This window comes from Hippocampus guttulatus, chromosome 21 (assembly GCF_054856545.1).
Source record: "Hippocampus guttulatus isolate MCC_2025c chromosome 21, RoL_Hgut_1.0, whole genome shotgun sequence".
Taxonomy (NCBI): Eukaryota; Metazoa; Chordata; class Actinopteri; order Syngnathiformes; family Syngnathidae; genus Hippocampus; species Hippocampus guttulatus.
The window spans coordinates 9,536,473-9,551,520 of record NC_141281.1 but is presented as its reverse complement, the minus strand read 5'-3'; the positions used below and the strand labels follow the sequence as shown (position 1 = coordinate 9,551,520).

At 48.4% G+C, this 15,048-nt stretch overlaps 1 protein-coding gene across 1 annotated transcript; it reads left to right on the top strand.

The window, feature by feature from the left end:
- Nucleotides 1–194: 194 nt before the first annotated feature.
- LOC147187044 (F-box/LRR-repeat protein 7-like) lies at nucleotides 195–14,706 on the top strand. Its single transcript, XM_086102608.1, has 4 exons — nucleotides 195–657; nucleotides 5,046–5,135; nucleotides 12,061–12,666; nucleotides 13,442–14,706. The coding sequence occupies exons 1-4, from the start codon at nucleotides 621–623 to the stop codon at nucleotides 14,176–14,178; spliced, it is 1,470 nt and encodes a 489-aa protein (XP_085958734.1). The 5' UTR covers nucleotides 195–620; the 3' UTR covers nucleotides 14,179–14,706.
- Nucleotides 14,707–15,048: the final 342 nt, after the last annotated feature.

Below are 15,048 nucleotides of genomic sequence, written 5' to 3'. Positions count from 1 at the left end.
CCCACCTCGCACTACAGCGCCATCTGCAGGATTTCACCACTCAAATGACATTTCACTTTGTGACTCGCAACAAACATCTATTTATAGCCGCATTTTTTATATTCAAATGACCACTCTCTTGCCGCAGTCCTTCAAATTATGATGTTCGCCCATTGTTTGCAGACTTGCACTCCGGCGGTTTTTGCGCGCTGCGGTCCCTTTAAATCCAGACGACGCGAGGCTCGTACACGCCGCGGAGTCGGACCTCATGCGCGTGCACGAGGTCCTGGACGTTATTATTGAGGCAGGCGGACGACAACAGCTGCTTACCATTTAGGACACCTACAGAACTTTTTTTTTTTTTTTTTGTTCCTGCCCAGTGTTCTGTCGTCGAGGCTTGTGCGCATGCGCAGAAACGGGGAACGCGAGGAGCGAAAAGGAGGAGGGAGGATGTAGACGCGCCGTGCACCGCTGGAAGAAGGAGGAGGAGAAGGAGAAGAAGAAGAAGAAGAGGAGGAAGAAGAAGAGGCTGAAGGCCGGGCCGTGAGGCGTCCTTCTCGCGTCCACATCTGGATTAACTATTTGGATTTTTAAAAAAATCACCGCTCGAGTTTTGGGTGCTCGACTATGTGTCCTCTCAAATGGGTTCCAACAACGGAAAACTGTATGGAAGCGAGGGTGAGTTGCTCCCAAGTTGCGCCAACAACTTGAAGAATACTTTCGCGTGTGTGTGTGTGTGCGCGTGCGCCCGAAATGACTAAAATGAAACTTAATGTGTAGTTACACCAACGAAGCAGGCATAGCACCACCTTACTGCAAAGGAATATTCTTCTGGGCAAATTTCTCCCTCTGACAGCCACATAAAAACACCTTTCATTCTCGTAAAAGATGGGCTAGTCACTGCAAAGGCAAAAAAAGGGAGCCCGTTTAAGCTATAAAATACAACTCGACTGCAATGCAAATTGCCCTATTAAAACCAAGGCAACGGCACACTGACAGACACATTTCAATGTCACCCTCAAGGGAAAAAGGCGAAGACATTTAATACAACACCACGGCAAAATAGATTATTTTATGTGCCTTTTGCCCTATCATGAATACATCACATACACATTTCAATGTCTCTCATCCTAAAGGGGGCGAGTCCGTTTTAAGGCAAAAAAAAAGACGTTTTTGGCACTTAAGCATCTATGGATAAAAATAAAAATAAATTTTTAAAAAAATCTAGCATGAAAATAAATGTAAGGAACTCAAAGTACAATCGACACCAATTATTTGGGCGGACGTCCCATTTTAGTTTCAAGAAGGCTTTTCAAGCATTAAAAGTCAAGTGTCAAGGTTGCAAAAGTTACTCTGTTAGCTTTATGCTAACATGTCGTGCAAAATGCCTTAGATGGGCTAACAGCAATTAGCATCCTTCAGTCATCCCAACAATTCAAACAACTGCTTCTTGAACACGGCAGAGGGCGGGTTCAAAGGGCACGAGCGACTCATGAGAAAACAATTCCTGACATTTCTTTACTCGCCGCTGTCGTTTGAACGCCACATGCAAAAAACAAAACACCAGAGGAATTCAGTCTGGCAAAGTGAGACTTTCATCCCTACGCAGGCAGTGGTCGGGTCTCTAAATGTGGAGAGTTAGCATAGGCTGGTTCAAATTTGACTAAAACACACTAAAAAAATAATTTCTTAGTTGCCCGTTCATGCTCTTTTGCTGGAAGGAAATGAACGACTATTGTATAACATCACTTTCAGGAAATGAAAAGACTCTCGCGTTGCATGCTTGCTTCAATCCGTTTGTCAATCCCAGTCCCTTTGGCGCTAATATATATATATTTTTGCTTTCGTTACACCTGAAACTATAAAACGACAAAAACAAGACTGAGGAAGGGTTTTTGATGTCAAAATAATTTTATTTCCAGACACACAACTTAGAAACACACCATGAGCGACGCTGACTCATTGCAAGGCTCAAACTGAACGTTGGTGGCTTTTTTTTTTTACATGCTGTTCGCTTTTCAATGACACATTCTCTGTTTCTACTATAATTCGAACACATTTCTATCTTTTTTTTTTCATTCGAGCATCAGCTGACTAAACTTGTCCAACTTCCAACGGGTTGGCATTTCTCTCCCGTATAATGTGTCAATTAACCCCCCTAATCTTTATCCTCAACTCAAAAGCTGTGCTGATCTCATCAACTGGCCCACAAATCAGTTCTTGTGGTCGGGGACCGATGCCGTTTCGTCCGACTTAAGATGACCCGAGAGAACTTTCTCCAACGTGCAGATAAACAGAGGGAAAGTGCTTCACCTAAATGGAATGCAGCCCAAATCTAGGGAGCGACTCGAAACAGTTTTTTTTTTTTTTTTTTTGTAAGCGTGGATTTTGTGATAACTCCAATCCCAGACTCCCATTCCACAACAGCGATACAATCTCCCAACCTGAAATGTCAGCCTCACCTCCACGTTATTATCTCAAAGGCCTAATCTTCCAAACGTAGACTCACTCCCCCCAAAATGTCGAGCCGCGTTATTTCTGTCCGCCCAGCCAAAATGTTTGGATAAATAACATTCCAGCGTGATCCCGTCCTAAGTCAATAACGGCGGAGAAAAAGATTGGAAGTTGTGATGTTTAAAATAACAGCGCGGCCACACAGTGTTCCCAAGGAACTGGCCCGGCCCAGAGGGTCGCCCAAAACTGGACTCGATCCCCGCCAAGTCCAGTTACGACATGACCCGTTTATGAGCCGATGCTCGCTTCGTGGGTTTAAAAATCCTAAAAGCCACAGAGAGCAATCCATCAAAGCACGTGTCAACAAGTGTAAACCCGTGCGCAGCTCTCAGTTTGGCAGCCTCGCCTGCAGTCTAAAAATGGGCCGCCTTACCAAAGCGGCGGCAAAAGGAGGACAGGGGATGGACGCCCGCCATGGTGATGTCAGACCTGGTGTCCCCATTTGGGATATTTCCACTTAAAAACTGCGACTCCTTCAACATAACTTTTGGAGAGATGACGTCACCATGTCATAGAAAGCTGAATGTCGCTTGTTGAAGTTTACTGTGCAACTGACACACACACACACACACACCAAAAAAAAAGTCTGCTAGCTTAATGCTAACCTATAATGTGAAACACCATAGAAAGGCTAAAGGAAATTAGCAACCGGTACTTTTTGTGTTTTAGTGTAATCCTACTATTAAATGTGTGTGACATTTACCGTTGTACGACATCAAAATGACTCATGTCATGAGTGATGGGCAAAGGAAGGAATGAGTTCTCGTTATCATCATCACACTTCGAGGGCTCCGGCCCTGACTGTCCACATCTGTTCTCAAGTGTGACTTGGCAATTAATCATCCTCGTCAACGGCTCTGCTACACCGGAACGCGCTACACATACAATATCTCACAAAAGTGAGTACACACCCCTCTCACATTTTTTTTTTTTTGAACGAGAGCACCGAAGTATGAGTGGTGTACCGTCTTTTGTGAGCTAAAAGCAACTTTTCTCCCGCCCCCCCCCCTCCCTCCTTCGACAACGAAACGACACACGCTCAACAATCGGTTTTGTCACGAATCCGCAAAGCCACAAGCTCCCAGCAGAGCTCCTCGCTGCAGGGCGGAGAAAAGTCATACTGGGCGAAAATATTAGAAAAAGTTTTCTCTGGTTGCATCATTTCTGCCTGGATGTGACCACAAAAAAAAAAGGGGGGGGGGGCCGTGCCTATTTGAGTCACAGCTGGACTCAAGTGCGGCAACACGTTCCTTGTCCTGTGATGTCACTGCGAGAGGCAGTTCATCTCAACACCTTTTTTTGTCTTCTTGCTTTCATCATCGAGCGTTGGGAGGCACATTTTCTTTCCCCGGGTTTAGTTTACAGGCAACAATCAACAGGCCTCACCTGACTTGGTACCACCAACAGAAAGCCCCAATTTGCAGTCCAACCGGCGCGCCCCTTGGGAGCATCGCTTTGCTTTCAGGGCCCGGTCGTGGGGCCGAACGTCACCAGCCTGTCGTGCCGGCTGAGAGGCACGTACTCCGTGTCGGGAAAGCCACAGGGCTGCATTTATGATCCCGCCAGAGGAATGAAATCCCATAAACAACAAGCTGACAGACAGACAGGGAGTCTGCAGTCTGCGTGGTGGACAAAGTCTCCTCGTCCACGCGTTTGAAGAGCTCGGGCTAAAGCAGCACAATACAAGCTAAGCTCAAAAGAGGTGGCAAAAGAAGTACAACTACTCCTGTTAGAAAAAACAAACAAAAAAAAGACATTCCCCATTTAGGAAGTCATAAATGTACGGACAGAAAGTGCACAGTCGTGATAAATTGTCACGGAGAACGAATATCCAGTTTTTAACAAAATTAGCCAAAATAACTAGCAAGACTATACTAGCATTAGCAGAGTAAACAAGCCGACGTTACCCACGGCAGCCACGTTCATAGCGTGAGTGACGAATTTATCATGGACTGGTAATATAACATTTAAGTGTTATGGATTTGATTTTGATTTTTATTTTTTGGTAAACGTACATGCTGAGTATAAACTTCTAATTCCACGCCACTTCTTCACTGTGCTTCTGTTTGCTAGCCTTATGCTAAGCTGTTGGCAAACATGACATGGCCTTTTTTTTTTTACTTGGTGGGGTGAATATTCCACCATAGCTTCAGTAATTCAAGGGGGTGTGCCCGCTATGAGTGTAGTGTAAATTTTTTACATGATTTTTTGACTTCACAATGACGAAGTACAATGACAAAGTCATTCAACTTGGTTGCAGCTCCGAGCTGTAAATTCCAAAGGCCGTGATGTGAAGCACTTCCATCTGGCAGAAGGACTGCGTGAGCTAAAAAGTACCACAATCATCTTTTTGGTTTTTTTTCAACACATTGATTGGTCGTGAGGATGGCTGAAAGGCATTCAACCGGTTTGTTTTCTGCTTCCAAGTATCAAATTGCCAAGCCGACGTGACATAGGTGTCACAAAAGCATAAAACAAGCATGCGGACATGACAAGACCAGAAAGTGGTTTGTCATCCTCAAGCTGTCACTCTGCTCTGTTTCCTCCGACAGGCAAAGGGAGCTCCAGCATCTCGTCTGACATAAGTTCCAGCACCGATCACACGCCCACCAAAGCTCCCAAGAATGCGACTACCAGCGAAGGTAAAGCATCTGGTGCTCATTAAACCCCACTCCCCTCCTTCTTCTGCTTCTTCTTCTATGCCTCCTCCCACCGGCCCTCTCTTTCCTCCTCATCCACATTTGGCGCTGCCTATTTTGGGAAGAGGAACCCGGGTGTTCCTGGGATGACCCTCATTCAAACACACACTCGCAGGAATTTGTTAGTCCGAGGACTTCGCAATACTGACTTTGTAAACGGACACGGGAAAGGTAACTCAAGGAAAATATCACAAACACGGAACGGTCACTGCTTTCTCAGGGTACTCCGGCTTCCTCCCACATTGCCAAAAACATGCACGATAGCTTCAGTGAATAGAGTTCTAACCAACGTATGGTCCGGGGGCCATTTGCGGCCCATCCTCCATGGGTCAGTATCAATATGAAGTAGGGCTGCAGGTATGAAATATTTTGGAATTAACTGCAACTGCGTCGGCCTCTCAGCAAACACACGCGGAATCACTTTTGCCTATTAAGTCATGAAGTAGTCCGACAGCTCTTGCCGGCGTTTGGGATGCGCCCTTAGCGGCTAGCTAGATGCTAACACTGGCACCGTCTAAGTCGACGGGATTAATTAGTTTTGTTTTTTTAATTTAGCGTCCTTAATTCAGGACGATGTCGCGTTGATATAGGCGTCAACAGTATGAGACTGCAATATAAACTGCCCACCCCCACACTGCTCGATACAGTTTGTGTGTTAATAAGTGGTTAAATCAGGGGCCACTCGCGGGCACTCGACAGCCCCCCCAAGGACCCCATCGGTAGCCCGCAGGACCAGATGGTTCCCACTTACCGAGCGACAGCATTTTGCTGATGGTCACCTATCAAGGGATGGTCGGGTACGTATAGCCCACGAGAAACGGGGGTTTCACCGTACTTGTGGATGTCCACGGGGAGATTCCGGTCCATCAACCATTTAGCGAAAGATTCAGGAGCACCGTTCGCCTCTTGAGTTATGACTGAAAGTGTTATTTTGTTCTCCACGCTAAGTGGCAGTAATTACATGGTCTGCAACCACCGCTGCCGCAGTCGCCCCCTCCCACCCCCCTCACTCCCCCCCTTGTTAAGAACATACACACAGTGTTACGAGAGTAGACGCGCACGCGTGCGGATCGCACAGTATGTCGCCCACACAGTCCTGTGTTCCCCTAAATTTTTGAGCGAGTTGGAGTTCACATTGGGTTGCTAATGGACCCGAAAAAGCTTCTCATCGGGATTCGAGGTAATGGTTTGTACCTTTACTAGGTCTCCAAAATTCAGTCGTGTGCTTACCTTTGAGGGTACAATCAATGGTAAGATGGTGTCCCCCTAGGAGTACTATTTGGTCATTTATGTTTCCACCATCGAAGGGTCTCCATGTTCACCCTTTGATTGAGCGATATACGATAGATAGAAAAAAAATCCCTGGATGGGAAGGCGTTTGGGACCAAAGATTTTGTAAATGCGACTTTTCCCGGTTTCACCAGGAGGTCCGCATCTGCCTCCATGTTGAGCCGCCGAGCGTGACAAATGCGTCTTTGTGGAGTGGAACTTAATGCGCGTTCGCATGTGTTCCGCTGGGCTCGCAGCTGTGCGGGCAAATTGTCACCGAGGCGTCGGCGTCGATGAAGTGGCTGTTACCGAAGGACGGCCGTCGCCAGGTGTTTGGTTAGAACGTTCATTTTGGTGCGACTTCCACATCATCCGCTTCCTCCTTTTTCTTGTGATTTGGTAAGAACTGTCGTGCCCGTGGTTCATTTGAAATCGCTTGCCAGGGAAGGAGTGAGAACAGGCACAATGAGTACTTTAAAAAGATTTACGATTTTTTTAATGTGGTTGAAGGACCGGGACAAAACTATTTCGAAAGGATTTTATTTGGTCTTTCTATTCATTTCTTTTGAGTGGTTCTGGAACGTGTCCCGCTTGCAATAAACGGGGATTGACTGTACTGTCAATTTGAATTTGAGTTACCAAATGCTTAAATTAAGAAGGAATCGTGATGTCGACTCCATTCTCTCGATTTGAAGCCACAAAATTATTATGCCCATCATTCTGAGAATTTGCTTCGAAAACGTTTTTGGAAAGTTGGTGTCCAGAGAACGCAGAAAGGAAATGAAACCCAATGTTACCCCCCCCCCCCTCCGGCCCCCCAAGATTTTCTCCCATCAGCTTTGCTCGCTTCCATTGGAGAAGTCAGAGCAGAGAAGGGAGAAGCAAGGAAAAACAGAAGAGGAGAGAAGTTGTTTTTGTGAAAGAGGAGGAGTAGCACTAAGTCTTGTTGAGGAAGAGGCGGCCTTGGTGTTTTGTAGTCCCATTTTTCACGTCGGTGACAAGAGGGGAGCTGGGAAAGGTGCCTCTGACTGTAATTCTTGCCGGCCTCTTTTCAGATTTGGTCTGTGGAGCACCTGCGTTGTTTTGGCTGCTATGCACAAGCTAAACGGACTCTTAAGACCCCCCCCCCCATCTTAAATACCGTATTTACACGACCGTACGGCGCACCATATTAACTCATTCACTCCCAATGACGTTTTTAAACGTCTTTTCAGACTTGGTCCAGAATTGGCTGGTACTGAATGAGTTAATAGGCGCAGTGTCGGTTACGGGTGCTATTTCTGTATTTAGTACATACACTGTATTATTGGACGCAGGCATGGTAAAATGTAGGCTAGCTTAAAAAAATTAAGCTAGCATGCAGAGAGGCTAGCCCATGTTTTTAAAATAAGATAAGAAAACCTTTATTAGTCTCGCAAAGGAGAAATTCCCGATTCACAGCAGCAAAGTTATGAAAGGAAGAAGTAGAACAACAAAATATAGGAGCTGCTGGAAAGGCAGCCACTCACGCGGCGCCATTTTGAAGTCAAAATATCAAAAATATCACAACACAACACATAGGACACAGACAGTCGTGCTAAAATGTATGCTAGCTTAAAAAATGACATTAGCATGCAGGGAGGCTATAAAAATGACATCAGCACGCAGGGAGGCTAGCCCATGTTTTTAAAAAGGCAACGAAAGCAAAACTGAGTTCGGGGGTACTTGGAAGGACTTAACATTGTACTCACATGATTTTTTTGGCTCAATCCTCCTCCACAAATCCATCCAGGTCCTCATCTTCTGTATCTGAAATGAACATGTCTGCGTAAGAACAGATAGTCAAGCGATGCGCTCGTGGAAGTCACCTAGCAACATTCACAGGTTTTATAATGAGATTAGGCGTCCATTTTGGAGGAAATTTCAGATTTTTCAGTGCGCCCTATAGTCGTGAAAATACGGTAATGTACTATTTAACACTCGGTACGCAACCTGTGTTTAGGACCAACTGGGAGACATTTGTTCTCGTCATCAGGGCAGTTTCAGCCCTTGTCGCGATTGATTGACACCTCCCGGGCTTGACGACACGACAGAAGCTACATCTTGTAATTAGCTTAACACACATTTCCCCAAACAGGGCTCCCAAATGTTTACGAGTTGAATGCATATTAAATCTTTTTACAGCCCCACCAGAACCGCCGTGGGGTTTGTAATTAGGCGCGGCGGTGCCGAGGAGCAAAGTGCTAGCTTGTCATTACCTCTGACGGAGGAGGTTATATTTTTTGATGCCGTACAGCGCGGGGCATTATTTTTTTCGAGCGAGGACACGGCTGGTGACGCCACACACTCAAAAGCGAGAGGTAAAAAGTTTTTCGCCGCGGGTGGTCAGACCTTTGGCGCCGGGGGATCGTTGTTTGAGGTGACAAAGCTCTTTTTCGACTTCTCCTTTTGGTTGGGGGTTGAACGAGTGTGAGAATTGTGGCCCGGGTGAAGGTCGGGGGCTGTGGGGGTTGCGCGAAGCAAGAGCCCGGTCCGCTTCCTGTCCGAGCGCCGGCATTCAGCGGCGCCTATTGTCCTCCGACTTGTGCGGTGACCTAAGCGCTTCCTGTCGTGAAGGCTTTGCTGATAGCGCGGCCGCACGCACTGCATGCTAACATGGACTTCCACGTATTCAATTAAAATCCAAGGCAGGCCGTGGGGTTTTGTTTTGCATGCCAGGGGTCCTCGCTGCATGTTTTCTTTCCCAACCTTCGCCAAATGTTTGTTTTGACAGAAATCGGCGCCTCATTTTCACACATGGGTTGAAAATTAGTCATGCCGGTTATCGCGCGAACCGCCTTGTACAGGGTACAGCGGTTTTTTCCCTGCTTGCTTTGCTATCCTCTTGGACATTTTTATTTTTCTCCACCTTCCTTTCGGAATGGAAGTTTTATTTTGAAGGGCAGGCTGAAAAGGAAAATTGGCTGATTTGACAACACGCGGCGATACAGTTTTGGGAAAACAAAAGACTGACAGATCACAGATAGCCCGGTTGAAGTTTAAGAATTGAGTAGCGATTTGTTTGTGATGAGATTTTATTAGATATGTATTTTTTTTAGTTTTGGAGTCGAGTTGTACGGACTAACGGGAGTTTAGCTTGTTTTATTTTCTCGCTCTTATGGTGCAAGATGTTGGCAATTGTCAGTCGGAGATTTTCTTCCCCAGTTCGGTCGCTGGTTGTTAAATCACATGGTCTGCCGTCGATTGCGTATCCGTATTGCGCCACAAATCCCGGGTGGATCTCCGGCAAAGTGAAACGATTTCTTCCTTGATCGAAGCCTGACCCCTCCACGAGTTGCTCCAAGTCCTTCTTTTTTTTTTAAACAAGCGAGCCGAAAACTTCCCACCTGGCAGCTCCGTCTACTTGACTCCGCTGGCCGGGCCTGAAAAGAATCCCTGCAGTTTGGCTTTGCAGTCCCACTGCCCGTGCACTTGTCTCCGTCCGTCTCTGGTAAAATCTGCAAGCGCGCCTGCCAACTTAGCTTCCTTCCTTTTCCTCTCACGTCTTTTATGACAACCGCAAACAGTCCCGACCATCTTCTTCATTCGTCGCCATTTTTAGATATTTCACCGAAATAAAATAACATCAATGCATTCCCCCCCCCCCCCACCTTGAAATTTGATTCGGTTCTCTAAAGTGATCCCAAAATTCGCTCAAAAGAAGGTTTTTAAATGTGTATCTTATCTAGAGGTGCTACGAAATATTTTTAGGAATTTGCAAAAAGATCTGTCGCTTACAATTATCGTTTCGACACCTCCAAATTGATCTGGGAACGTACTTTGCGTAGTCAGAAAATGAACAGTTCTGAAGGGGTTAAAAATCCAATTTTCCTGCTGCACTTCTTCAGCGATCACACCCCCCCCGGATTGATTTACACAAGACCCCTCAAGTGTATCAAAGCGCCATCCAGATGGCGCTGCCAAGCGGCGGCAAACTTGACGCTAATCGACTCCTGCTGCCCCCACGCGCCGCCGAGGATCCGATTTGAGTATTAGTGGGCAAATGGTTCCAGCTCCCCCCCCCCCACCCCGAGCATGCCTTCGTGTGGCTTCACGCGCATTGAGAAAGCACGCCAAGCGGCCCCTTTCATTCCACCGCCGCCGCCCGCCCGCTTGCGCGTCCAAGGTAAAGACCAGATGTTTGACTCGTTCTCCTCCGATTTCCTGCTGCACGTTGAGCGGTCCAGCATGTGCGTCAACACACTTTTTTTTTCTCGTTTTTTTTGCAACGCTACGACAACCCCGCGCGCGGATTCCAGTGAGTTTATTCCTGAATGAAGTCAACGTCCTCTCGGCCACATCACATGTTCCTCATCAGTCGTCGTTATGGAGACCAAAAAACGAAAACCGTCTTGTGAAAACTTTGCTCGTCTGTTCATCCCATTTGGGGCTTTTCGTCTTGCCGCCGGCTTTCATTGACATGCAGATATGTAGCGACGGATCTTATTAAAAGGACATTGGAATGACTTGGGCGGCCCGGTGGGCCAGTGGTTAGCGCGTTGACCTCGCAGTGCGGAGGTACAGGGTTCAATTCCAGCTTCGGCCTCCCTATGTGGAGTTTGAATGTTTCCCCCCGGGCTTGCGTGGGTTTTCTCCGGGTACTCCCGGTTTACTCCCAAATTCCCAAAACATGCATGGCAGGCTGATTGAACACTCCAAATTGTCCCTCGGTGGGAGTGTGAGCGCAAATGGCTGTTCGTCTGTGGGTGCCCTGCGAGTGGCTGGCAACCGGTTCAGGGTGTCCCCCGCTTACTGCCCGAAGACGGATAGGCTCCAGCACCCCACCCGCGACCCTTGTGAGGATGAAGCGGATCAGAAAATGGATGGATGGATGAAATGACTTCATGTGCACGCACCCATGTGAAGATTTCGTGTGTGGTTGTTTCTCTGACATGAGTGTGACCGAGTCCGGTCCTCAGGAGCTCCTACCCAGTTTTAGATGTCCCCCCGCTGCCCTCACCCGATTCATCATCAGGTTTATCAGAGCTCGCTAATGAGCTGATCATGGTTGACATGTAAAACAGGCTGGAGAGAGACTCTCAAGGACTTGGACTTGGACTCGCCTGCGCAAATGTTACACCTTCTTGGTCGACTTTGCCCATTTTCCAAGAATCCGTATAAAAGTGACCAGAGCACACTTTGCCGACACTTGGACATGAGATTTAAGGCTCAGCGGAGATCTTTTTTTTCAAAGGTAGCCTCGAATCAGGTAACTTGTTCCAGAAGAGTCTGCGGATGTCATCAGACGCCGAGATGGAGTCCGGGTCTGGAATAGCGATCTGGCAAGAAGTATGTCGCTGTCCCGCTGACAGTACCGACACACAAATCCACATTAGGGCCAGCGTGGCGTCCATCCGTCAGGCAGACGCTGACACGCGGCGTACAACCCGTCTGACGGGCGGCCCGGAGGCCCGCAACGCCGTCGGGTCTCTGATGACTTCATCGCTCAAATCCCAATCATCTTTGGTGGTCGAGTGTTTGAAAACACACAAGGAAATTTCCCACCCGCGGAAGGCTTTGTCGACTGTTGTGTTGAATATCCAAACAATCTTTGATTGGTTTTGTTGTCTCGGCGGTTCAGGTTTGGACTCCAGCACGAGGACTCTGAGCACACCCAGTCCGGGCCTCAAGTCGTCGTCTCTGTCCTCCCCGGCGCTGTCCAGCAACGGCCATGACACCAACTCCACCTCGTCGTCCTCGTCGGCCGCCGCTTCCGAGACGGTGGCCGTGGTCCACCCTCAGCCGGGGGCCCGCACCCACGCCCGCGTCTCCAGGGGCCACTCCCCCGCCGACCTCCTCCCCGACGGCGTCCTGCTGCAGATCTTTTCGCACCTTCCCACCAACCAGCTGTGCCGCTGCGCCCGCGTGTGCCGCCGCTGGTACAACCTGGCGTGGGACCCGCGGCTGTGGCGCAGCGTGCGGCTCGCCGGCGAGCTGCTGCACGCCGACCGCGCCGTGCGGGTGCTGACCCACCGGCTGTGCCAGGACACGCCCAACGTGTGCCTCACCCTGGAGACGGTGGTGGTGAGCGGCTGCAAGCGGCTCACCGACCGCGGCCTGCACGTGCTGGCCCAGTGCTGCCCCGAACTGCGCCGCCTGGAAGTGGCCGGCTGCTACAACGTCTCCAACGAGGCCGTGTTCGAGGTGGTGTCGCGGTGCCCCAACTTGGAGCACCTCGACCTCTCAGGTAGTCCCGATTCATTAGGTACACCTGCGCAAGCATCTTATTGCGAGCTATCCGAAAAGGTCTGCCTTGATCGTAATTCCACATTATTTTCACCTACTGTGGTGCTATTACACGGGTGTCAAACTCAAGGCCCCGGGGCCAAATCTGGCCCGCCAGGTCATTTTATGTGGCCCGCGAAAGCAAATCATGTGTGTCAACTTGCTAAAATCTGTACCGAAATGTCAAATTGTCATGTGTAATAAATCACGTTGAGATTGTTGCAATAATTTTGTTATCCTATTTACACTCACTTGAACAATAATTGAACAAACTATTAGAATTGACTTGACTGTTTTCATAATTTGTAATCTATTAATTTGTTGTGTACAAGTAATCATTTTGCGCTTTCGCTGTCATAACGGCCCTCCGAGGGAAGATGTAACTCCAAATTGGCCCACGGCTAAAATGAGTTTGACACCCCTGTCCTATTGTATTCCACACTTTTCTGTTAATTTTTTTTTATTTATTCCAACACATTTAAAATGTGCATCAAAAGTTGCGTTTTAAAACACTTAGTTTTGAATACTAGTTTCGAGTTCCAAAGTGTGTTTTTACAAGTGTGTTGGTCTTGGCACTCTGTGTCGAAAGCCACACTATGTTCGCACACATCGAACCGTGCCAAGCAGCAATAGCTGTTGGCACTTTGGTTAGTCAGGTCCCAAGTTTGACCACTGCACCCGTGTAAAAAAAAAAACAACAACACAATTGAGCATTGTCTCATTTGCACCCCCTACAGGCTGCTCCAAGGTGACATGCATCAGCCTCACAGAGGAGGCGTCGCTGCAACTGTCCCCCCTGCACGGCCAGCAGATTTCCATCCACTACCTGGACATGACCGACTGCTTCTGCCTGGAGGACGAAGGCCTGCGCATCATCGCCACACACTGCCCCCGCCTGACGCACCTCTACCTGCGGCGCTGCACGCGGCTGAGCGACGAGGCGCTGCGCCACCTGGCCCTGCACTGCCCGTCCATCCGCGAGCTCAGCCTGAGCGACTGCCGCCTGGTGGGCGACTTCGGGCTGCGCGAGGTGGCCCGCTTGGAGGGCTGCCTGCGCTACCTGAGCGTGGCCCACTGTGCGCGCATCACTGACGTGGGGGTGCGCTACGTGGCGCGCTACTGCCCCAAGCTGCGTTACCTAAACGCCCGCGGTTGCGAGGGGCTAACGGACCACGGGCTGGGGCATCTGGCGCGCAGCTGCCCCAAACTCAAATCCCTGGACGTCGGCAAGTGCCCGCTGGTGTCGGACGCCGGGTTGGAGCAACTCGCCCTGTACTGTGGCGGACTGCGCCGCGTCAGCCTGCGGGCGTGCGAGAGCGTGACGGGGCGCGGCCTGCAGGCACTGGCCGCCAACTGCTGCCAGCTGCAGCTGCTCAACGTGCAGGAGTGCGAGGTGTCGCCGGAGGCGCTACGCTTCGTGCGACGTCACTGCCGCAAATGCGTCATCGAGCACACCAATCCCGCCTTCTATTGACAAACTCCTGCTACGTGACTGAACGCAGCCTCGCAGAATGTATTTAACATATTTATCTGTACAAAAGAGAAGCAAGTGGTGCCATTAGATACAAGTGACCCATTGTCTTTTTTTTTATTTTTTTGCTTGGACTTCAAGCGTAAACTTGACAAACTTTTTTGTGTGCACGTTATACCTATTGTGTGGTCACTGCAATTTAATTTTTTCCCCACTCATGTCCAGTGGGCTCCATAAGGGTGTCCCTTGTGTCTACACTTCAGGGCCACCTTCTTCATAGACATCACATTTGTGCAACAGCTTGCCTCTTGGACACTTTTGTAAATTATTCTGTTTTGGAATGAGCATCCTTCGAAATCCAACGGGACTATTTATGGTGCAACAAAAAAAAAAAAACGCTCCTGTACAGTACACGTAATACAATCACCGTGCTTGTGACAATCATCACGCAATTAAAGGACTATCACATTGAAGCACACAAACACTTTGCTGCTCAAATTGTGCCAATAAAGTTCATGAATGCTTTGGTAAGCAGTTTGTTTCGTAGCAGTCCATCTAGTAACATTCCCCTTAATTTTACAAGCGTCTGAGCATACACACAAACCCCTGAGAATTCTGTTGACCACTGTGAGTAGCACCAGTATCACACTTGTATGCTTTGTCTCGAAAAATATAATTGCACCGCTTTTATAGTCGGAGTGCCAACAGAAAATAGTGGAAATTTCCTACTACTCAGAATCTAAGCATGTAATGACGAATGCCCATTTTACCTTATTTTTCCTGGCCGTCCTCACTTCTCCAAGTGGTTAGACACTTTGTCCATCCGGATTGGTGGTTCCGTCTGCTTCTTTCTTGGACTTTAATCCACATCGG

Coding starts and splice junctions, on each gene's coding strand:
- LOC147187044 (XM_086102608.1), top strand. CDS start 621: ATGGGTTCCAACAACGGAAAACTGTATGGAAGCGAGG. Junction 5,136..12,060: donor GAATGCGACTACCAGCGAAG/GTAAAGCATCTG, acceptor TCGGCGGTTCAG/GTTTGGACTCCAGCACGAGG. Junction 12,667..13,441: donor GGAGCACCTCGACCTCTCAG/GTAGTCCCGATT, acceptor CACCCCCTACAG/GCTGCTCCAAGGTGACATGC.